This window comes from Durio zibethinus, chromosome 21, assembly GCF_047325235.1.
Source record: "Durio zibethinus cultivar Kanyao isolate XHJ-2024 chromosome 21, ASM4732523v1, whole genome shotgun sequence".
Taxonomy (NCBI): domain Eukaryota; kingdom Viridiplantae; phylum Streptophyta; class Magnoliopsida; order Malvales; family Malvaceae; genus Durio; species Durio zibethinus.
Window position 1 is genome coordinate 6742904 of NC_143182.1, and position 23067 is coordinate 6765970.

The 23067-nt window shown below is 34.1% G+C and overlaps 4 protein-coding genes and 1 long non-coding RNA gene across 13 annotated transcripts; 4 read left to right on the top strand and 1 right to left on the bottom strand.

Annotated features, from left to right (window-relative positions):
* The first annotated feature begins 1187 nt into the window (after nucleotides 1-1187).
* On the top strand, nucleotides 1188-11414 carry LOC111305231 (peptidyl-prolyl cis-trans isomerase CYP63-like). 9 transcript variants are annotated; one of them, XM_089749991.1, is made up of 15 exons: nucleotides 1188-1348; nucleotides 2033-2121; nucleotides 2264-2318; nucleotides 2427-2468; nucleotides 6630-6718; nucleotides 7309-7333; nucleotides 7457-7495; nucleotides 7577-7694; nucleotides 7804-7964; nucleotides 8058-8406; nucleotides 8500-8654; nucleotides 9025-9223; nucleotides 9350-9706; nucleotides 9781-9861; nucleotides 10703-11414. In XM_089749991.1, the coding sequence occupies exons 5-15, from the start codon at nucleotides 6710-6712 to the stop codon at nucleotides 11058-11060; spliced, it is 1851 nt and encodes a 616-aa protein (XP_089606117.1). In that variant the 5' UTR covers nucleotides 1188-1348; nucleotides 2033-2121; nucleotides 2264-2318; nucleotides 2427-2468; nucleotides 6630-6709; the 3' UTR covers nucleotides 11061-11414. The 9 variants fall into 9 exon arrangements, with proteins under 9 accessions (XP_089606117.1, XP_022758301.2, XP_022758303.2 ...); XM_022902566.2 differs by lacking the exon at nucleotides 2427-2468; XM_022902568.2 differs by lacking the exon at nucleotides 2427-2468 and having other exon boundaries at nucleotides 9823-9861.
* Nucleotides 11415-11650: 236 nt separating this feature from the next.
* LOC111305232 (2-methyl-6-phytyl-1,4-hydroquinone methyltransferase, chloroplastic-like) lies at nucleotides 11651-15303 on the bottom strand. Its single transcript, XM_022902571.2, has 3 exons — nucleotides 14436-15303; nucleotides 13612-13918; nucleotides 11651-12130 (listed from the first exon to the last, which is right to left on the bottom strand). The coding sequence occupies exons 1-3, from the start codon at nucleotides 14996-14998 to the stop codon at nucleotides 11975-11977; spliced, it is 1026 nt and encodes a 341-aa protein (XP_022758306.1). The 5' UTR covers nucleotides 14999-15303; the 3' UTR covers nucleotides 11651-11974.
* Nucleotides 15304-16701: 1398 nt separating this feature from the next.
* On the top strand, nucleotides 16702-19589 carry LOC111306100 (ammonium transporter 2 member 5-like). Its single transcript, XM_022904005.2, has 3 exons — nucleotides 16702-18271; nucleotides 18401-18686; nucleotides 18898-19589. The coding sequence occupies exons 1-3, from the start codon at nucleotides 17684-17686 to the stop codon at nucleotides 19437-19439; spliced, it is 1416 nt and encodes a 471-aa protein (XP_022759740.1). The 5' UTR covers nucleotides 16702-17683; the 3' UTR covers nucleotides 19440-19589.
* Nucleotides 19590-20099: 510 nt separating this feature from the next.
* Nucleotides 20100-22831, top strand: LOC111305236 (guanine nucleotide-binding protein subunit gamma 2-like). The gene is made up of 4 exons (XM_022902574.2): nucleotides 20100-20536; nucleotides 22079-22131; nucleotides 22478-22522; nucleotides 22612-22831. Exons 1-4 carry the CDS (start codon nucleotides 20411-20413, stop codon nucleotides 22694-22696), a joined length of 309 nt encoding a protein of 102 aa, XP_022758309.1. The 5' UTR covers nucleotides 20100-20410; the 3' UTR covers nucleotides 22697-22831.
* On the top strand, nucleotides 20887-21431 carry LOC149512819 (uncharacterized). The gene is made up of 2 exons (XR_016331103.1): nucleotides 20887-21019; nucleotides 21176-21431. It is a non-coding gene; the product is annotated as an uncharacterized LOC149512819 (long non-coding RNA).
* Nucleotides 22832-23067: the final 236 nt, after the last annotated feature.

The following is a 23067-nucleotide window of genomic DNA, read 5'->3' on the forward strand; positions in this document are numbered from 1 at the left end:
AATGTTATATTTTTACCAAAAATTACGTTTTTATATTTAAAAACGTATTTTTTATTGAATAATAAAATTATATTTTTATGTTTTAAAAAAGATGACGTTTTTATTTGAAAAAACGTTATTTTTTCATCGAATACTATATGTTTATTTTAAAAATATTTTTTTATTTAATTTTGAAAATTATAATTTTTATATTTTTAACAAAAAATACGTGTTTTATTTTAGAATTGTTGTTTTATTTTTTTACCTTGGAAAATATATTATTTTATATTTTAACAAAAATTATATTTTTATCTTAAAAACATAATATTTTCAATAAATATTATATATTTTTATATTAAAAATATCATTTTTATTGAATTTTGAAAAATATTTTTTCATCATTATAGCAAATATTGTGTTTTTATCTTAAAAATATTATCCTTTTAATGAAAACTATTTTATCAATTTTAAAAACTTCATTTTTGTTAATTTTTAATTTTTTTTCATATTTTTAATGAAATAATGTTTTTATTTAAAAAATATTAGTTTTATTTAATTATAAATTTTTTTATATCTTCAATAAAAATCATGTTTTTAATTATAATTTTTTGTGAGAATTTCAATAGTATTATATTAAAAATGTTATATTTATTTAAAATATTTTAAGAAAAAATTATTTTTATAATATTTTATTAAATATTATTACTTTTTAAGATAAATAACATTATTTATATAATTTAAAAATACAATTAAATGAGAATAAATGTGAAAAAAATTTATTTTCTTTTTAAAATCTTAAAAAATCTCAAGAAGGGAAGCGTTTTTATTCCTTCTATTTTCATGCTTCTTTACATTGTTGAAAATCTTAAAAAACTCTAATAATCATGTTCTCATAAATCAAATTAAAGAATTAAATTACAAAAATAAATTTTGAAGAAAGAACCTTTCAACCAAACGTCTCTTTATAGTTATCATTTTTTTTTTTAGTTTGAACTTAAGTGAAGTAATTATAGTTATGTGGCCGTAACCTAATATGGCCTTAATCTAATAAATTTAGATTCAAATTTTATTAATTAAATAATATATATTTTTTAATTTCTTGGTATGAAGCCGAGAAAAAGACAGGAGAAGAGACCAAACTTAAATCTAGAATATTTACGAAACTGGCATTTCCCGATAAATGACAAAGAAAAAGAAAAAATCAAAATGAAATTAAGTGCTAGACTTAGGTCAAATTTCTCAACAAAGGAGCGAGCAGCCAGCCGGGCGCTAACGCTCTCTTCGGCGAACCAGTAATTATCGTCGCCATTTTCGGCTTCACTCACTCGAGTTGCGGCTCGTCTCACCGTGTTGCCTCTTTTCAATCTATGTAACCTTTTTCTTTCTGGGCTTTTTCTTTTTTTCAGTATCAATTCGATCCATTTTTTGTATTCTGAACAGTAAATAGATATCTTTTCTATTACGAGTTCAGCATTTTAGTTAAATTTCAAGCTTCTTTTCCCCTAAAACAGAAAAGAAAGAGTTTGAACAGTCAAATTAGGGTTTAGGGTTTTGTGGTTTCCTTTTTTTTTTTTGTCGCGGTACGCTAAAATAAATTCTTAAACGATACATTAGTTGTAATTTAGATTGTTTTCATAAAAATGAGGAAGTGAATGCGTATCCTTTCGTAGATTTCAACGTTGGGCACGTAGCATTGGTTTGTTTTAGAGGAGATAGATCGTCTGTAGCTTGCTAGGTATTTGGCGATTGAATCTGTGTTTCTTTGTTCGTAGAGTAATTAACTAAATGAAAAACAGTTTTGTTGTTGGTACTGAAGATGTGCTTGGAAGTTTCCAATGCGTTAAATTTTAAGGCTCCTTTTAAGTCTATGGGCAATGTTAATCTCAAAATTATTGAAAGCATAATGCTTGAAGATTGTGAATGTTTGGTATATGAGAATGAAGTAAAATTTGATGTGCCCCTCACGTCATAAAATGGAGGACTTTTTGTTATGTATTAGTCTATTAAACTAGTTTATGTACCAACTTTGAGATGTTATTTCGGCATTTTGTAGTTTGACGAGAAATGAGTAAGAAAAAGAACCCTTTGGTATTCTTAGATGTTTCAATTGGTGGAGATCCGGTGGAAAGAATTGTTATTGAGGTAACCCTAAAGCCAACCACCTGAATTTTGTTTGGTTTTTGTTTTCTATATTCTTTCCTGTAAGAAATTTGGAACTCACCTGAAAGGCTGAGACTAACACTTAACAGTAAGGATAAAGTTTTTTATTTCCCCAAATTGACAGCTTTTTGCAGCTGTTGTTCCCAAGACAGCTGATAATTTCCGGGCACTCTGTACAGGTATCCCTGAAAATTTTCAAAATTTATTATATGATTACAATTTATCTGTGAGGCTGCCGTGGTTTTGTTGAATTTGGGCTTACACTGATTGTCATCTTTTTGTTACAGTGCATCAGTGTTGATGAACACATTATCAATCATTTGCTTGAGGTCTTTATAGTTTCCTTACAATGTCTCCTGTATTGTGTTCTATAGATACTATTAGCTTTATAGGTGGGATGGTGATCTAAGAAGGGAGTGAATTAGATCTCTTCAAATTCTTCCTAAACAATGATTTCAAAGTAATTGAATAGAAAATTAAAAACAATATCAAAAAATGATGTAAATAATAATAAATTGATAATCTTAAACCAAATGCAAGGTAAAGAGATAAGGATAGAAAAATTAAACACAAGGATTTATGGAGGTTGGGTAATTCTCCATAAGGTACCTACGTCCTCAATTCTTGGTTGTCCACACTAAGGCTACAATCCACTAATCTTGAATTGAAATTACAACTCTATATTTTTCTCTCTAAGGCTTAAGATAGAAACTTTACACTCTTTACTTTCTAGGCTAAGTAGCAACTTGTCAATCCACAAATTCAAGAGGATACCTCGACTCTTGGTTACAAAATCACTTAATAAAAATAACTTTCTTAAGTTAATCTTTTTCTCAAAATCAATATTATAAAAAATGTATTAAGTGCAAAATGAATAAGTTCACATTAAAAACAACAATTGAACTTTCATTTAAGCTCAAATAAAAAAATGTTTAAAGATACTTTTGATTTGACAAATAAGAAAACATAAAGAAAGGTTTGTTTAAACTTTGAAAATCATATTATTTATTTAGTATCAAAATATAAAACTTAAGAACATGTACTAAATAAATCTTTTTCAAAATCTTGATCAAGTTTATTTAGCTTAATGTTTTGTCATTTCAAAATAAGGATAAATTTAAGGCTAACAATCTCTTTCTTTTTGATATGAAAAAACTAAGTGAAAAATTTTCTTAAAAAAACATTTTTCCATTAAAAATAAGCTCCTCATGAATTTAAGCATAAAGAAATTTTAAGAGATTTTAAAGAACCGAGAACAAGGATATAACCATCAATATCAATATCATCAAATAAGAATTCTTCATACCGTCAATATCAAGATCATCAATCAAATAAGAATTTTTCTTACCATTTTTGTCATAGCAAAAAGGATGAAGTCAATCAACGTAAGATGGCAATCAATTTAAGGCAATAAGAAACTCAATATGTGTTCAAGTGCCATACCAACTCAATTCCACAACTCAAGGTCATGCAGATCTCAATGTCATATAATCATCAAGCAATATACCAATTTCACATGATATAAATTGTAAGCCAATTTCAAAATAATATAGCAAATAACATGATGAAGATTAAATGTATATTTTATTAATATAAACAACAAATACTAAAGTTTAAGAAGAAAACATAATGTAAAGTGTTTTTAAGGAAAAATTAAAACATGAAAAGATAAATATGTGAGAAAACATCTGAGGGATGTCATCACGATGGATTATTGAGGAGTAGGATAAGGATAAGGAAAATGAGGAAAGTGCTGCCCCATTTGCTGTTGTGCATTCCGGATGTGTTCAATATCAGCCCTAACTTGTTAAACTTGTGAAACCAGCTTATTTTGACTCATTTTCATGTTTTTCAATCTAGAATTCATGTTTTCAACCATTGAGTGTAGATTGTTCATTTGAATTATAAGCATTTACAAAGCTCTTTAGGTGTAAAAAGTTAGGGTAGAAGGTTTTCTTTGAGATGCATCAGGAATATCTAAGATATCATGCTCTTTTTCTCTTCTTGCATAGCCCAACTTCAGTTTTTCTAACCCACAAACCAGCTGCATTTTGTGTATAGCCTATACTATGCAGAGTATGAGCTCCAAGAATGCTAAATAGATCATTGAACACAATCTCTTTATCACCCCTAGTGTTAACTCCCAATTTCTTCAATAGATTACTGATAGCAAACGCATAAACTAAGGTGTAGTCTCTGTTTTGCACTACTCTCATCACTCATCATAAACTAAGGTGTAGTCTCATTAGAGTAGTGCAAAACAGAGACAACACCTTAGTTTATGGGTTTGCTATCAATAATCTGTTGAAGAAATTGGGAGTTAACACTAGGGTGATAAAGAGATTGTGTTCAATGATCCATTCAACATTCTTCGAGCTCATACTTCGCATAGTATGGGCTATACACAAAATGCAGTTGATTTGTAGGTTAGAAAAACTGAAGTTTGGGCTATTCAAGAAGAGAGAGAAGAGCATGATATCTCAGATATTCTTGATGCACCTCAATGGAAACTTTCTACCCCACTTTTTGACACTCAAAAGAGCTTTGGAAATGCTTATACTTTAGATGAACAATCTACACTCAGTGGTTGGGAATATGAATTTTAGATTGGAAAACATGGAAATGACCCAAAATGAGCTGTTTCACAAGTTTGACAAGTTAGGGCTAATATTGAACACATCTGGAATGCATAACAACAAATGGGGCAGCACTTTCCTCATTTTCCTCACCCTCCTCCTCCTCAATGATTTATCCTGACACTTTGTATGATTTTTTTTTCTTAAACTTTGGTATTTGCTGTTTATATTAATGAAATATACATTTCATCTTCATCATGTCATTTGCTATATTACTTTGAAATTGGCTTATAATTGATGTCATGTGAAATTGGTATATTGCTTTATGATTATATGACATTGAGATTGGTATGACCTTGAGTTGTGGAATTGAGTTGGTATGGCGCTTGAACACATATTGAGCTTTCCAACATTGAACTGGTTTTATTTTTCTATATTAATTCACGAAGCTTTAATATTTGAATTTTATATGGTTAAAAAGCTCTTTGAGTCTATTTTCTAATTGATCAAACAAAATCAAAATCCAAATTTTCTAAGAAAAGATTTTGAATTTTTATTAGATACTTTGCAGTTGTCTAAAAACTGCACAAGGGATAGTTTTAAAAATTCACTATAATTCGTACTCAATAAATTAGGTGATGAATTTTATATGGATAGAAAACTTTTTAAGTCTAGTTTCTAAATCTTCAAACAGTTTTTAATTTGGATTTGTATAACTCAAGATATGATCAAATTAGTGAGTGGAGTGCAAAATAGGAGATAACCATCTAGATTTGACAGTATTGATCCCCTCAGGGAAGTTTGTAATTTGGATTTGTATAACTCAAGATATGATCAAATTAGTGAGTAGAGTGCAAAACAGGAGATAACCATCTAGATTTGACAGTATTGATCCCCTTGGGGAAGGATCAGGTCTTGTTTTCCATGTGTGAAATGGGTAGAAAAAGTGAACTAATCGATCCCCTCATGGAAGGGATCAATCAGGTATGCTTTGGAACAACTCCAACGGCTAGTTTCTCATGCTTTCAATAGCTATTTTCTTCTCCCAAGCATCCCCAATGGCTAGCTCTTCAATTTTTCTATATGTTGGCCACTCCAACATACCAAAAATGTTAGATGAATTAAGAGAGCAAGATCAAACAAGCCATATATTTATTTTCTCAAAGAAATCAAGAGTTTTAGAGCTTTAAAGTCTATATTTTTGTATTTGTTGTATCCAAATTATTGTTGTTAATTCATTCGTCAAATTTCTTTATATTTTATTAGGCAAACACTTAGCCTTTGAGAGGTGTTTTAGGTTTGCATTTTTATTAAGTGATTTTGTAATCAAGAAGTGAGGTATCCTCTTGAATTTGTGGATTGAGAGGTTGCTACTTAGGCTAGAAAGTAGAGAGTGTAAGGTTTCTATCTAAGGTTTCTATCTTAAGACTTAGATAAAAAAAGATAGGTTGTAATTTCAATTCAAGATTAGTGGATTTAAGCCTTGCTGTGGACAACCAAGAAGAGAAGATGTAGGTGCCTTTTATTTGATTTCTCTATCCCTATCTCTTTATCTTGCATTTGGTTTAAGATTATTAATTTATTGTTATTTGCATATTTTTTGATATTGTTTTGAATTTTTCATTCAATTACTTTGAAATCATTGTTTGGGAAGAATTTGGAGAGATCCAATTCGCCTCTATCTTAGATTACCATCTCACCTATAAAGCTAACAAATACATGATTTAATAAACTTGTAAATCTTTTCTTTGACTAGGACGAATTACATAAAGCCTTGCTTCAATGTTTTTCATCTTATAAACTATTTGTGTGCATTTGCTGCCAGATGAATTAAATTCGCCTTTTTTTTTCTTCAACTTTCTTTGCAAACAATTGTGTCAGGCTTTGATTATTCTGAACTGTGTCAAACTGCAGGTGAAAAGGGCATTGGCAAATGTACTGGGAAACCCTTGCACTATAAAGGATCTTTTCTTCATCGAATAATCAAAGGATTCATGGCCCAAGTATGTTCTCATTATTTCTATAAATTGTTTTAATAATCTGAGGAATGTTTGCTATGCGGATTTTTCCTTCTTTTTTTTTCCTACTTTTTGTACTGACGTCTTACTACTAATGCAATGTTTAAGTTTTAAGGAGTTATAGTTTTAGTTGGCTTCAGATTTTCCAGTTTCTATTCTAATATTTTATTTCTGCCAATAGAATGCTGATTTCTCATCTCTGCTGTGTGCGAAACATGTATCGTTTGGTCTAATCTTATATAAACATTTTGAAATGACCTTTGTCCTGAAACAGGGAGGTTAGGACTTAAATTTAGTTGCCCTTTAATCATTAGAAAATGTTCAAAGATCTCTAATTTAGTAATTTCTTTGCTGAATGCTAATTGATAGATCTTAGTGCTATAACCTAATCATATGAGCCTTGTTTTCAACACTTTGGTGCTTGTTTTTGCTGGTGATTGAACTGGTTAGTCTGGGTGGCTGCAAAGTGACTAAAATTCGAGAAAAAAACTTGGTACTTTTAATTTTACCTTTAAAAATATGTACCTGGCAGCACTAAAGTTGTCCTTTTTTTCTGTTTTATGTTGTTTCTACAGGGTGGTGACTTTTCAAAGGGAAATGGTATGCTCCTGCCTTCCAATGCATTAAAATTTTGTTTTATTTGTTTAAGTGAATGCAGATTCTTTGCTTGACATCTAAAAGTATGCCCAGACTTGTAAGGAAAGACCTTTAATTGGTTTGCAGGCACTGGTGGAGAAAGTGTTTATGGAGGGAAGTTTGCAGGTAGGCCTTTGCATTTGAGCACTTAAGTGTCTTATGACAGGTGTTTGAAATTTAATTATCAAAGTTTATGTTTCCTTGCAGATGAGAATTTTAAACTGGCTCATGATGGACCTGGTGTTCTCTCTATGGCAAACAGTGGTCCAAACACAAATGGGTCTCAATTCTTTATAACCTTCAAGCGCCAACCCCATCTTGATGGGTATTTAACTTTTGCTTATTTGTTATTTACTTGACAAAACTGGAAAGATGAAACTTTTCTATATCATATTGCTTAGCAATGGATTTCTCATTTACTGAATGCTTTGCAGGAAGCATGTTGTTTTTGGAAAGGTAATTAAGGGAATGGATGTTTTGAAGAAAATTGAGCTAGTTGGAACAGCTGATGGAAAGGCTGCCCAATCTGTAAAAATATCAGACTGTGGTGAAACCTCTGAAAGTAAAAGTCAGTATGCTGTTGGGAAGTCAAAGGGTATTACTGTGCAGTCTTAAGTACTAATGTAGTGATTTCTGGATCAGTTACCTACTTTTCATTTGTTATTTTCACTATGGTTTATTTTTTCAGGGAAGGGGAAGAAATCAGGGAAAGTTCCATCTTCAAACAGTTCCGACGAGCAAGCTAGAGGAAGCAAAAAGTCTTTGAAGGATAGAAGGAAAACAAGAAAGAGGAGATATTCTTCATCTAATTCATACAGCTCTGACTCTGACTCTGACTCTGACTCTGGTTCCGATTCCTATTCTTCAGATTCTGATATCTCTGCATCTGAATCAAGTTCGTCCAGTGATGGAACAAGAAGTAGGAGAAGGAGGTCAGCAAAAAGACACAAGCATCAACATGGGAAAAAGAGGAAGGATGGGCGAAGAGACATGAAAAAAAGCCGGCAAGAAAAAAGATCAAAGCGCAAATCCAAATGGTTTGATTAAAACCTGGTTTCAAGGACAATCCTCCAAAATTTTGTCTTCCTGCGTGTTATTTATTATGTTTGTTGATAGTGGTTTTATTTCAGGAGTTCAGAATCTTCAGATAGTTCAACTGACAGTGAAAGTGAGAGTACAAGCACTAGCAGTGGCAGGGATGATGGAAAGGGTGGTTCTCGTCGTGTTTCTGCTCGTACCAATCATATCACCAAACCTGTTGAAAATGAATCTCCAAACAATATTGGTATTTCCATTCATTATTGTTTTAGCCTCTATATTTTTCTCATTCTTTACTTGTTTTAGGCTCTATTTTTTTTTTTTCTCATTCTTTAGTCTAGCTTTCTGCACACTCTCATGCATGAGTCTAGTGGCACTTGAATTTGCGCATTGGCTTTTGACCAACACCATACTTCTTTAAATGGGGATGTTACACTTTTACCCAAATCCTTACTGTTGTCAGCAAGTCATCCACTGGTATTATTTATTAGTATAGGTAACATGCAACAAAAAATATGCCTATATGAGAGTGGGGTTGTTAATAGATTCTGCAAGCTTCTTAATATTGATACTGTGGGTATTATTAACCGCAGATTGTGATGTTACTGATGTTACAGATGTAGCAAAAAATGTGCCAAGCCAACTTTCTGGAAAAGCTGCTAATGCAGGACTACAAAGGAATAAGTTAAAGGTAACTGAGGACAACTCACATGAAGAAGGTGAATTGTCGCCAAAAAGTGATGAGCTTCTGAACGATGGTCATGGCAACAAGGCTCCTCACCAATGTACATATGTGGATGGCTTAGACGGATCAAGGTTTCTGTTCTTATCTAACTATGCTTGTGTATTTTTGGGTTATTTTTATCAATTTGACTTTCGTTTCTCTGCTAAATCCACTTTGTAATTTCATTGACAATGTTTCTTTTATCATATGCTTTGCAGGAGTGTGAGTCCAACCGTTAAACGGAGGCTAAACAACAGCCGTAGAAGCAGCCAAAGCAAGAGTCCTCCCAAGGATGATGTTAGAAGCCCTCCCAGAAAATCTGGTGGGCAGAAACAGGGAAGGACTTCATGTAGCCCCTTGAGTAGTCCTGCAAGGAAAGCCCCTGCACCTAACCAAGGGCGTATTTCCTCGAGCAGTCCATCTCCTGGTGGCAGGTCAAAGCGCATAAGGAAAGGTCGTGGCTTCACTGACCGCTATTCCTTTGCACGTCGATACCGGACACCTTCTCCTGAGCGTTCCCCACCCAGATCCTACCATTATGGTAGAAAAAATATTCCAGAAAGAAACCATGATAGGTAATCTATAATTTGACTAAAATTATGCTGCTGTCCCCCCTTTTTTGAATCTCAATATCATTTTTTTGGTGAAGATATTCTAGCTATAGAAATCATTCTGATCAATCAACCCGCAGACGTTATAGAAGCCCGCCAAGAGGCCGTAGTCCTCCCAGGTTCTCTCTCTGTCTCTCCCTCATGTGTATCTATGTGTACCTGTGAAAATTGTCTTGCATAACTGTAAAGTTTGTCTACTTTCAGTGCATTACACATATTCATTCTGAGTAGAATTGTCATATGCAAGCAGCCATTGTTCTATCACTGTGTACTTGTTTTTCTATATTATTCATCACAAGGCTCAAATCTGTTTTGCATCAAGTGATCATTGTCTTGATTCATGCACACCTTTTCCAGTAGTTACATTTTGCATATAAGCTTTAATTAATCAAAAATACTTTCAGAACTAAAATATCGACTTAATTTAGACGAATTAGATATTTGCTTGTAAATTTGGGTTATAATGTATGATTTTTCCATCAAAGGGACAAATTATTAAGGAATAATCTTTATTCCATTAATTTCCATGTCAATTGACTAGTTGGTGCAGTGAGGAAAAGAATGCTAAATTTAACATCAAACTTGTAAATCACACAATGTAAAAGATAAAGCAGTAATACTATTTTATAAGCTCAAAAAAAAAAATCCTAGAAAGAAAGCCAAATTGTTAGTTAACTTTATCTTTGATATTATTTTTAAAGTTATAATTGGAAAGAACAATATAGAAAAAAAAAAAAAAGGGAAAATTCTCAAATTAATATCCATATGATTCTATGAGTTATGAACTAAGCAAGTTGAAATGGGACGAACCATGTGCTTATCTAAATTTATAATCTAAAGTTTGAATATTTCAGATTTGCAATTGGTATTATTGTTTTTCCCCTATAATTTCTTTAATTTTCTTGTGAGCTAATATGTTGTATGGGACTGGGAAATAATTTATGTACTTTTCATTTGTAGATATGAACGCAGAAGTAGGAGTAGGAGTCTTTCTCGCAGCCCAGTTCATTATCGGGGAAGATATAGGGATCGTAGTCAGAGCCAGAGTCCTATTCGAAGTCCTAGTCCTAAAAAAAAACGACCTGCCATAAGCGAGGGGTTAAAATCTCGTCTTGGTCCTCGAATTGATGATCAGCGCTCCCCACGCAAAAGCAAATCAGGATTCAGGTCCTCTAGGTCAAGGAGTCATGGGTCCTCGTATTCTAGATCTCCTGATATCTCACCACCAAATGAAGGCTACAGAAAATCTCCATCTCCTAACGTGTCAAAATCAAGCTCACCCTCTGGACAGAGAGGATTGGTGTCTTATGCAGATTAAATCCATGCTTCTCTCATTAAATTTAATTGATGAGGCTTAGAAGCATGCCCAGTTGTCTTGATCGTGTTTGGTTTGCAACACAAGTGGGTAGAGTTTGGGAGGGCGTGCCGTTTTGTATGCCGTTACCAATTTCAGATGTGATTAGATTGCCGGTTTAGAGTTGCAAAATAGTTCCAGTTTTCTTTGACCGGTGGCTTGGACTTCCGTTGCTTATTTGAAACAGCAAGAGACGCGTACTTGGCCATCCTTGTGCTAAGGACGTTTTAAACTCTGATATTCCTTATCTGCAGTGCAATTGTTTTCTAATGTGATTTCCAGTGTCTTCGGACGTCAAATAAGTCAACTTTGTTTCAATATGTTATCTTCTATGCGTAAATCTAAAATTTGAACTATCTGAAAATGCAGTTCAAAGATAGAAAAAAATACGAGTCACTGTTTGGTGTGGCACAAGAAAATTTTTCACTGATCTTTTCGATTGGCAAAAACGAAACTACACGGCAAACCAATTAGAGCAACTATGATTTCAGGCAAAGGAAACTCCCGTACCCCACTGCAAAAAAGGAAAAAAATTGTAATCTTGATGCACAAAATTAAAATCCAGAAGAATTTGGGAGATGAAAATTAAACAAGCGAAACAATTCTACATCGTCAACTTCACTTAGAAATAGCAAGGAAACGGATAATGAAAATGGCCATGCAAATGCAATCGCAAGCATTTGCCAATTATCCTCTAGTTTTGTTACAGAAAGCTAATCTGTTACATGAAAGCAAGCTTGATGACCAGAGAGTAAGAAGAGGGTAAATTAGATGATAAAAGTAGGTTTATTGGAGAAACGCAGAATGCCCATACATACGATATAAGTAAAGAAAGATATGCAACTTGGAAGTGGGAGGGCAGCAGCTCCAGTCTCTCTTTAGATCGGTTGACCTTCTGGTACAATTTGATCTTTGACCCACATGTAGATAGGGACCAATACATAATACGTTGCTGCCATGGCACCCAAGATGAAGCGCAACGGAAATACAAATGGATTTACCGGCTTCGATATATCCTCTGCCTTTGGGCCAAGCTGCACAAGAATAGACCGGTCATTAGAAAAAGAAAGATAAATCAAAAACAAATAAAGAGTTAAGAGTAATACAACAGAATAGAGCTCATGTCCACATGAAATGCTAAAGTTAAATCATATACAAGAAAGATTTAAATGATGATCACTTTGAGTTTGTTTGCATGAATTCATTTTCACCAGTCAGCCTCAAATGCAAAAGGATACAACATGAATTTGCGGTGAAGAATTATTTTTAATTAAAATGTCAGATTTCCTTTTTAATATGTCATGCCATGACTCAATGTTGACAGTATAAACGTATAATAAATATATGACAGCCGTTATATTGGAGGCAGTCATGAGCTTAACAGTACCAGAAAAATTGAGTGGGCCTGAAATGAACCAAGATGTACGTCAATCTATACTAGAATTGATTATGGCAAAAAAAGAACCAAGCAACGAGCAAAATAAAGTACAAACAAATCTGAACAGTTGATTATGGACCAAAGAAATCAGTTCCATACATCTATAGCTCTGAAGGATGACGTTGCATTCTTTCTGTTCCATTAATCAAGCATCAGTTAAAAATGTATGCACCTTAAAGATTAAAAGATAAGATAACCTTATGGACCAATGAAATCCGTTCCATACTTCTATAGCTGTGAAGAATAACTTTGCATTCTTTTTGTTCCCTATATCAAGCATCATTTAAAAACTGTGCCATGAAAATACAGGGATTTATTTTAAAAATTAGATATCTAAGAGCTGCCTTAATAAGTTTTCCTCATACTATTTATCATTATTCATGTATTAAAATTACTGTCAGAATCACTTTAATAGCTATTGCTAAAATGGCTACTATCACTATTTTTGGTTTTCAAGTGAATTTGTAAGTTTAATACTCTTCATGGGAAAAAGAATTAAGTAACCTGGAATAGCGAAGGTTGATTTTAACAAAGCATCAAAAGAAAAATGATACGCTTTTCACTAACTTGGACGGGCGCACAATCATACGTGCAGAGAGTACCTTACAATGAATTCATATCAGGAAAAACAGAGGAGCGGGGGAGTGAGTGATGGTTAGTTACAAGGGATATTAGAAAAAGCATATCGACTATGTACCAAAGTAAATTTATTAATACATGGATGGCTGACTGTGAGTTTATGCTAGGCAAACAGCAAAGGTAGAGCCAGAGTTTCAACAATCTAGGAGAAAGGAAATTCAGGCTGTTCCAATCAGTAATTGTAGCTTATGATTATGAGTCCTTAAACTGAAGGCCAACCCTAAAAAATTTGAGGGGAACTATGAACAGTATCCTTACCCCAGGTTTCAATCCTTGGCTCATTAAAATGGATGTATGAGATACAATACATGCAGACATGTGATCACGGACAAAAAAGAGAGCTCATAACTGCATCTTATGTAACATTGAATACAAAAAACATTTCAATAGGAAAAAAATTAACTAAATGATGCAGTGACCACTTCAAAGAGTGATTACCTGCAAAGGGGAGTCTCCAGATGCAGCCTTAACACCGGTTACAGAGCACCCCATGATTAACCCATGTCGGCGAACTCCACGATACCATTTAGGGCCTATCCTTTTGAGCTGTACATCCTTAAATCCAGCCTTTTGAAACCACTCGATGTACTCTTCCTCCTTAGGGAAAAGCATCCAAACATCTGCAAAGAAGCGAGACAACCAAAAAGTAGGATACACAGGACCAATTAAGCAGGCTTTTCCTCCTAGTTTCAACACCCTGTATGCTTCCTTGATGCCCCTTTGTGGGTCTGGCCAGTACTCTATGCTGAAAGACGTGATAGAATAATCCCAGTAAGAGACATTATCAAGTTACTATCTCCCCCGTTCTCCCATCTTAAATTCAAAATAAATCATCCAGGCAAACTAGCTAGCAAATAAGCAAATCTACCATATTTTTATAAGTGTACTCCGGGATGCCCCAATTGACAATATCTTTTACAACCATTAATATGGAAATTGTAGAATTTAATGACTACTGACAAAAAGGGGCAAGCACCAAAAAAGAAAAAGAAAAGAAAACAATTATGGACTTATATTTACTTCTATATATTTGCTTTAATACCAGTAGTATGTCAATTATCAACAGCATATCAAAGACATATCGAAGAGGGAAGAAAAATAAAAGCAATCTATAATGACAAGACCAATTAAGCGATCATGCACAACAACCAACCATAAAACGACCAAAAATTTTACATCTTATTGTGAGAACATATAATTGGTGCATTTCAAGCAAATATATAGATAGTCCCAATAACGCCAAAAGGGTTGGAAAAATATACCTGCCAGCAGACACATATCTATCCGCATAATCAGTAGGAAAGGGGAGATCTTCTGCATCACCTTCAATTATCTTGCACTCCTTTAGAGGTTCCTTCTGCTTAGCCTTGGCAAGCTGGTGCGGAGATTGGTCAAGAATTGTAACATTCTTAGCATCCACATGCTTAACAATACCCAAAGTAGTGAAACCAGTTCCACCACCAACATCTACGACTATCATGTCCCTGTTATTGAGATCAGCTGGCTCAAGTGCATCATCTCTCATGTCTTCAGTCCAATGACCAGGGTTTATCACATGGTCATAAACAATTGAGAGGAATCTGTAGAACCAAAAAGCCTCCTTTTTGTGTTGTATGAATCTTGGTTGTGAAGCTGGCCTTGATGCTGATAAGCTGCATTTTGTGGTCATTGTTGTTCCTGGCCTGGAGATTCTTGCACTAGAGACTAAACCCACACTGGAAAAGTGTTTGCCATGAAAACCTGACCCCAAAAAACCAATCCTTTTGGGGGTTACCCCTCTCATGAGAGTGAAGTTTTCTGCTCCATTGAGCATGGAAGAAGCCATAGATTAGGCAAACCAAAATTACCCACAAATTAAAAAGATGCAATCTTTAGTTGAAGTTGAAAGATTTGGGCAACTACCAACTATCAAGATAAATACCCACCAGCCAAATCTAATGGTTGGTTCGGCTATGGATTGGGGTTGGCCTATTAATCAGGTCAAGACCATAGAGTAGAATGAGCTTGCAAGAACGCTGGGTAAATATAAGAACAAGATTGCACCAAGGAAGTATAATATTTGGTTAAGACTTGAGTTGAGGGAGTGTGTCAACCGACACCACTGGATTTGGACTGGGCTCTGAAGGATTCAGTCCAAAGAAATAAAATTATTGGCTTTATTTCTTTTAAGGGTTTGTTACTTTGCTTCAATTATGTATTTATGTTTGTGACATTTGTGACAAGGAATTAATGGTTAAAACGCTGAGAAATGAGAACCAAACACATAAATAAATAATAAAAGGAAGACAGCAGACAGCTATATGTCTATTGTCGATCGTGGACTCTTACTTTCGTCTCTTAATTGCTAACAGTCTCTCAGTCCTCAGGAATCAGGACCACGCATTCAATTTTGTTTCTTAAAAAGTACTATAATACAAATGTAGACTTCCTTTTCATGATTTCAATTTTTATCTCTTTGGGAAGACGTTTCTGTAGCGAAGAATTGGTTTGGGTCTGGAAAGACAAGGACTCAAGGGCCATGGGCCATGGCCTCTTCCGACTAACTCATTTAATTTAAATTGATTAATGAAGCTTGGAATAATGCAAGGACAATCCATCCGCCGCACACACTAATAGAAATGGTATTTGATTTGATTTTTTTAATATTATATAATATTATAAAAATTTAAATTTTGATTTGATTTTAAATTAAAATTTTATTTAATTTGAATGGAGTTAAATTTTATTATTTTAATTAAATTTGATTTATTAGTTTTTAATTTTTTATTATTTAATTATTTATATATTATTTTAATATAAAATTTTAATATATTTAAGTAAAATTTGATATAAAATTATTTATTTTATTTTATAAAAACTTAAAATATATATAAAAATTAAGAAAAATATATAATTCAATTGATTTTTTTTTATTTTTTATCTTTCAATTTAAAATTTAATTCGAATCTAACATATATTTAATATTTAAATTTAATTTAAATCAAATAAAAAAATTGATTCGATTTGAAGCAAAATATTATAATTTTAAATTAATTTTAAAATTTTTTTTCTTTTTCTTATTTATCACCCTACCACTCCTTCGTTTCTCTATTTCTCTTGAGGTGTCCTTTTCCATCAAATCAAAAATACTTTTATTTCGGTCTTATTTTTTATATAGTTATATTAAGTAAATTTATGATTAAATTTTAACAGTTATACTATTTTTTTTTTCAATTTTCAGAGCTAATTAGATTTCTTTTTAGTAAAACTAAATTATTCATGGCTATATGTTGGGTTAGATTTGAGACGTCGATTATCCATTTAAAAAAAATGTTAACACTTGTAATAACAGTAGGTTCTTGTTGTTTTTGAGATTGAAGAAGCACAAAATATATCCCAAAGAGTTTGTATGGCATTCGTTAATACTACATTTTATCAGGAAAATTCTTGTACGGTGTCATCTTCCCTCATCTTTGGAAAATGTGTGATAATGTAATAAGGCAAGGGAAACCAATCAGTCAAACTTTATTTATGGGTAATAATCTACTGGAAAATGTGTATTATAGTGGAGATGTCTTTTTCGTTTTTAGTTTTTGGGTTCAAAAGGAGAATAAGACGAGACTTTTTGTATATGAAATTTTAAAGAAAATGCTCCCTTTTTTTTTTTTGTTTTGGATTGAATGCATAAGAAATATTGACACATACTATCACCCGGGTAATGACATTATACTTTTAAAACAACATGGAAAGAGGGTTGTAGCACAATTGATCAACGACTAGGCACACTTCCGAACCCAAAAATGGGCAAAATCACTGGATTTTGCAGCTCAACAGTGTTCGTTTCAATGTTCAAGAGTCCCAATCTTTTCTTCCATTTTAGTTTTTACCTTCAGTATCTCAACTTCTCATGGATTTGTTGAAAAATGGGGGCGGGGGATTTTGATCAACATTTGTTACTGAATTCAGATAAGACAAAGTTCATTGAAAGCAGCAAATATAATATTTTAAACACAAAACAACGTCTAATGAATTTGTTTCTCATATACTAGACTCTTTGAAAGTATCATACTAGTAAATCCCAACTAGGCTCCAACCAATTCTCGTCGAGAATTCCATTGCTCAGCCTTGCTTCCGTTGGATTCCCCGTCGTATCATGAAAAACTAGAAAAAAAAAAACACGTCACATTGTAACTTCTATTTTTAAGACTTTTATGAATCTTATTCTCCTGATCACTCTCAAAATGGCACATTTAGCCCTTAAAGCAACAGTCTACTAACTTACCCAAAGATAAATACACTAAGGTGATTGATGTATTTTCGCAATTGCGCCGGCTAAGACAACAAATTTACAAAAAAATAAAAAAAAGGGGACGTTATCCAGGCATGTTAGAAGAAGTTTACAAGTCTCTCCTCCTAAGAACTAGCTCTATATAAGCTTCTCCCTCTTCCCTTCAATCCTGACTGTGCTTTGCATCTATCTATTAATTACTGTAAAACCAAACTCCGAGCTCTCAAACCTAACCAGACCCAAATGTTTCTGCCGGAGAACTTGGCCCCTGATGAGGCAAGCCCAGAATGGTTGAACAAAGGTGACAATGCGTGGCAGCTTACTGCAGCTACCATGGTGGGCCTCCAAAGCGTTCCAGGTCTTGTAATCCTGTACGGGAGCATAGTGAAAAAGAAATGGGCTGTGAACTCAGCCTTCATGGCCCTTTACGCCTTTGCCGCGGTCCTTGTTTGTTGGGTCGGGTGGGGGTACCGAATGTCCTTCGGGGACAAGTTCATTCATTTCCTAGGAATGCCCAATGTTTCCTTGGACGCTCAGTATCTCATCAAGCAGGCCTTTCTTGGCTATTTACCGAATGCAACCATGATCTACTTCCAGTTTGTGTTTGCAGCTATCACGTTGATTCTGGTAGCTGGAGCATTGCTTGGAAGGATGAATTTTCTTGCATGGATGTTGTTTGTGCCACTGTGGTTGACATTTTCCTATACTGTAACTGCCTACAGTATTTGGTGCCCCGATGGGTGGCTATCTAAGCATGGCATTATTGATTATTCAGGAGGGTTTGTTATTCATTTAGCTTCTGGTGTAGCTGGTTTCACCGCAGCTTACTGGGTAATTACCATAATAATTACTCAATGATTAATTATAAAAAAAGCTAGTAATATAGTAGTACTACTTGATTACTTGTGTAAAAAATTTGACTTGAGTAATCGAGTCTAATTGTTTTATATATTGGTGAAGGTTGGACCAAGAGCGACCAGGGACAGGGAGAGGTTCCCACCAAACAACATTCTGCTGATGCTGGCAGGGGCTGGTCTACTTTGGATGGGATGGACTGGTTTCAACGGTGGTGATCCGTATACTGTCAGTACGGATGCATCGTTAGCCGTCCTTAACACCCACGTCTGCACTGCAACAAGTCTATTGACATGGCTCATGCTTGACATTATTTTCTTTGGAAAGCCCTCCGTGATTGGAGCCACACAGGGCATGATCACTGGTTTAGTTTGCATCACCCCTGCAGCAGGTAAAAACCACGAACCACGGTAATATTTTCACGATATTAGCGATAGATGCATCAATAGCAATATTATATATCTATTTATACTAGAATATCATCTGCCTATTCAACTAAGTGCAACTCGATAATTAACTAGGACAAATTTTATGATCCTGCCTAATGCATGCTTACAGTCATTAGCAATTTTATTTTTTTTTTTTTTTTTTGTGTTGGTTAGGAGTGGTGCAAGGTTGGGCAGCAATATTGATGGGAATAATGTCTGGTAGCATCCCATGGTACACCATGATGGTCCTGCACAAGAGGATATGGCTCCTCAAGCAAGTTGATGACACCATGGCAGTGTTCCACACGCACGCGGTAGCAGGCAGCCTAGGAGGCATCTTGACTGGATTGTTCGCGGTGCCTAAGCTCAACCGACTTTTCTACTTAGTAGATGACTGGGAGCACTACATTGGTCTTTTCTACGGATTCCAAACCGGGCGCACCACAGCAGGGTTCAAGCAGTTGGGAATTCAATTGCTAGGAATCTTATTTGTAGTGACCTTCAACATAATCATGACTAGTTTGATATGTTTTTTGATCAATCTGGTGGTTCCACTGAGATTAGCTGAGGACGAATTGCAAACTGGGGATGATGCAATCCATGGGGAGGAAGCTTATGCACTGTGGGGAGATGGGGAGAAATATGAATCTAAGCTGAATTCTGTTTATGAAGAGTTCCCACCACCCACAAAAGGTGGTGAGGTACAAATGGCCTGATTTGAACTGATGGTGCTTATTAAAGACAATATTGTGGGGAACCCAATGCTTTGTCTGAATGTTTCCACTTTCTTAGTGTTTTGTTCTTTTGTCGTTTCTTACTACATACATTTCGGGAGGAGGAATTATAGCTTGCAACTGGTTGGAAGATATGAATTTGATAGTGTACACCACTCATCGATAGAAATAAGAACCTTACCAATCTTCACTCTTGAATTTCTTGTTGAATGCAATCATTTTTTGTCATTAAACTTTGCTTTTGCTGTTCGGCTTTCGGCTTGGATTTTTCTACTCAATTCATATCAGCAATATTTTTCTGCTATTTACAGTCCCAAAAATATATATATATATATCATACTTCTACATCTTGACATTGTCTATGACACCAAATTGTCTCATTCTTTGTTCAAGTAACAAAGAAAAAGGATGTTATACCGATCAAACAACCTTTAGTTGAAAATAATAAAATAATAAAAATTAATTAATTATTAAAATAATTATCAGTTTGACATAACAAACCCCGTTAAGAATATGAAGCGTGATATGAAAGGAGGTTAGAATGGTCTTTTCAAGTTACTAAGAAAAGAGAATAGAAAAATTCTCCGTTTTACAAATATTATTTTATTATTTTATCTTATTTTTTTTAATTGCGGCAGAGAAATCGAAAGGAAAAGAAGAACAGCTTTCGAAGAAAACAGTAAGGAAGAAAAGTCGCTTATTTGTTCCGTTTTCAGAGTGAAAGGAAAAAAATAAATAAATCAACGAATAAAATAAAAGATCAAAGCTTTGTACGGAAAACTTCAGATCTGCAGGTTTAAAAGACTTGGTTACTTTAATTATGCAATGAAAATTCCAAATTCCAAAAAAATAAATTAAAGAAATGAAATATTGAAATGATCCGCATCGTTTTGGAATGACCAACTGGCATAGAATTTGAATCTTTCCTCTAGCAGCCAGGCAAGCGAGCAGCAATGGAGTCAGAAACGGCGTCGTCGGCGGAGGAACAGCAAGCGGCTGGTTCAGCAGCTGATACCAGAGGCAAGCATCGGATTCTTGCTGAACTCAAGCGTGTCGAACAAGAATCCAGTTTCCTTGAGGTCATCTTTTTTTCATATTTCATATTTCTGTTTTTTTTTTTTTTTTTTTTGTCTTTTTCCTTTAGATTGTTCTTGTTTTCAGTTATTTTTTGCTCTGTGTATTTTTTGGAAATGCAGTTAAAAGAACTTTGTTTGTATTTTGATAAATTTAAGGATACAAAAAAAAAAAAAAAGCGGAGCTTGAACTGAATTAACCTTGAGGAAAGGTCTTGGAATATACCAGGATAAGAAAGGCCAGATTTTGCTTTCCTTTTGTAAACTTTTCATAAGCTTTTCTTTTTCTAGAAAATTATTATTACCATATCCAAATGGAAGCAAAATTTTCGGGCTTCTTGCAAAGCTGTTAGCTTTTGTGTATTGTTTGGATAATCCATGTAACTGATGAGTTGAGCTATGTCGCGGAAGGAGGTGGTGGTTTAGAGCCATTGGAAGAGAAAGATAAGATCTTATGCTTCAAATTTAATGGGAGGAAAATGATTCAAGGTAGATCTTAAAATTGGGTGGTTAATAGTTTTCTTACTACTTACGTGGGATCCCAATTTAATAGGCTTTTCATTATTTTTTGGATGTTATGCTGGACTACTGTAACTGTAATCTTTTTGCAAAATTGTAATCCTTGGACTTGCAAAAATCCGCCAGGGATGTCGCAGATATGCTCCTTTCATCAGGGTATACTGATGTTTAGGAAGTCTCTTTTGGAGGCAGGACGAAGTTCCCGATCAGTCATGTTATGGCCGCTCTATATGGGATGTGCTAAACTTTCTTTCTTTGTTTCTTTTTCTTTCTTAAATTCATTGATGAAATCATCTTGAGTTAGTCTTTTTGGCACCATAAACACCATAAACAGAATGTCGTCAATCTTGATTGCTTCCAATATGTTACTATGAATAATTAAGGCAATATTCAGTGCTTAAAGTGCTGATGCAGTCTCTATATCATGGCAAAGTTGAATTAGTATTTGACTTGCTGATCCTGTCAAATAAAGAAGATTTTAATGTAGAAAAAAAAAATCGTAATAAAGAAGTTTTTAGCAATGTTATGCACCTGCACCACATAAAGCCTCTCTCTGTTGGTTGCTATTTGCCTTTGATTACATTATCCATTACCACTCCATAGAAATAGAGGTGAATATAGAATCTATGAGTATCAATCATGCATTTACTTTGGACAAAATTTTATAATGCTCCTTTGTTTCTAGGTTGGTTTGATATGAAATTATGTGTACTATAACTAGGCATACCTAGAAATGCCTAACTATTAACTAGCCAGCATGCCTGCAGATTTTAAAATTCATGACTAGCCTAATTGGTATGGAATTGTAGATATAATTGGCTTATAGACTTTGGTTTTGTCCCGTTGCATTTTAGCCCATCTTTACTGCTTTCTGAGGCCGATGATGATTTCAGCATTTATATCAATGATATTTGTTCTACTTTGAGCAATGTCATAATTTAGTGATTCAAAAAGATGATGTTTTAATGAAAGGTACCATATTACGGTTTATAATGTCTTATTCTTTGTCTCTTCATGTACTTTTTCCAGGAAGAGATGGAAGAACTTGAGAGAACAGATAATGTATCAACGTTGTGTGAGGAGTAAGTATAAGAAATAAGTTTTCTTCCTATGAACTTGCAAAAGTAGTAAGTAAGAGGGGCAGGAGGGAGAGGGTGTTGGAATCTAAAAGATTATCATTTATCATTATATTTTCCAAATCCCTGAAAGAGGAGATCCACAAATCCTTCTCTTTCTACCAACAATCTTTTGAGATGGTGGTCTTGACCAGGATTTGTTGATCTAATTAATTACTAGCTCATTCATCTGTCATTATGCTTCTCACAATTGGCACTCACATGTCAGTTTGTCAGGCATGATGCTTGTCGCACCTAAGTTGTATGGTAACTGGTTTGATTGGGACTAATATCTGTCTTTTTTTGCCCTCAGATTGCTGCTTAGCATGGAGACAAGACCTGATCCACTACTCCCAGTGTAATTACAACAACATGTGTTGTTCTCGTATTTTCTGTTTTAGATAAAGTTGTTTTTACCTCTAAATCTTGGGTTTATTCTGATTACAGAACACATGGCCCTATAAACCCATCATGGGATAGATGGTTTGAAGGGCCCCAAGACCCCCAAGGTTGCAGATGCCAGATTCTCTGATTTGAAGCAATCTAATGCCAAGATATGTTAGATAACAGACAATGTTAACATGCTACATATCAAATAGTTATCTTAACAAATATTCAATTGACAGTTTCCACAGTGTGCAATAACAAAATTTTTGGATAGCTCAAATTGAATGTACAATTTACTTTTTATGTTCGGGTGAAATTTGTATATCAGATACATCATCTACTGCAGATATGAGCGCTTCCAAACAGATCATGGTTGTGCTTGTTTTGCCCTTCTATTTCCGTTTTGGGGTGTAGCCGCTTCCCCGAGTTATTTCCACATTTTACATTTCTCTCCATAAGAGCCAAATAATGAAAGGCCAAAAGAGGGTTTGCAAAATCATACAATTACCGTGAGGA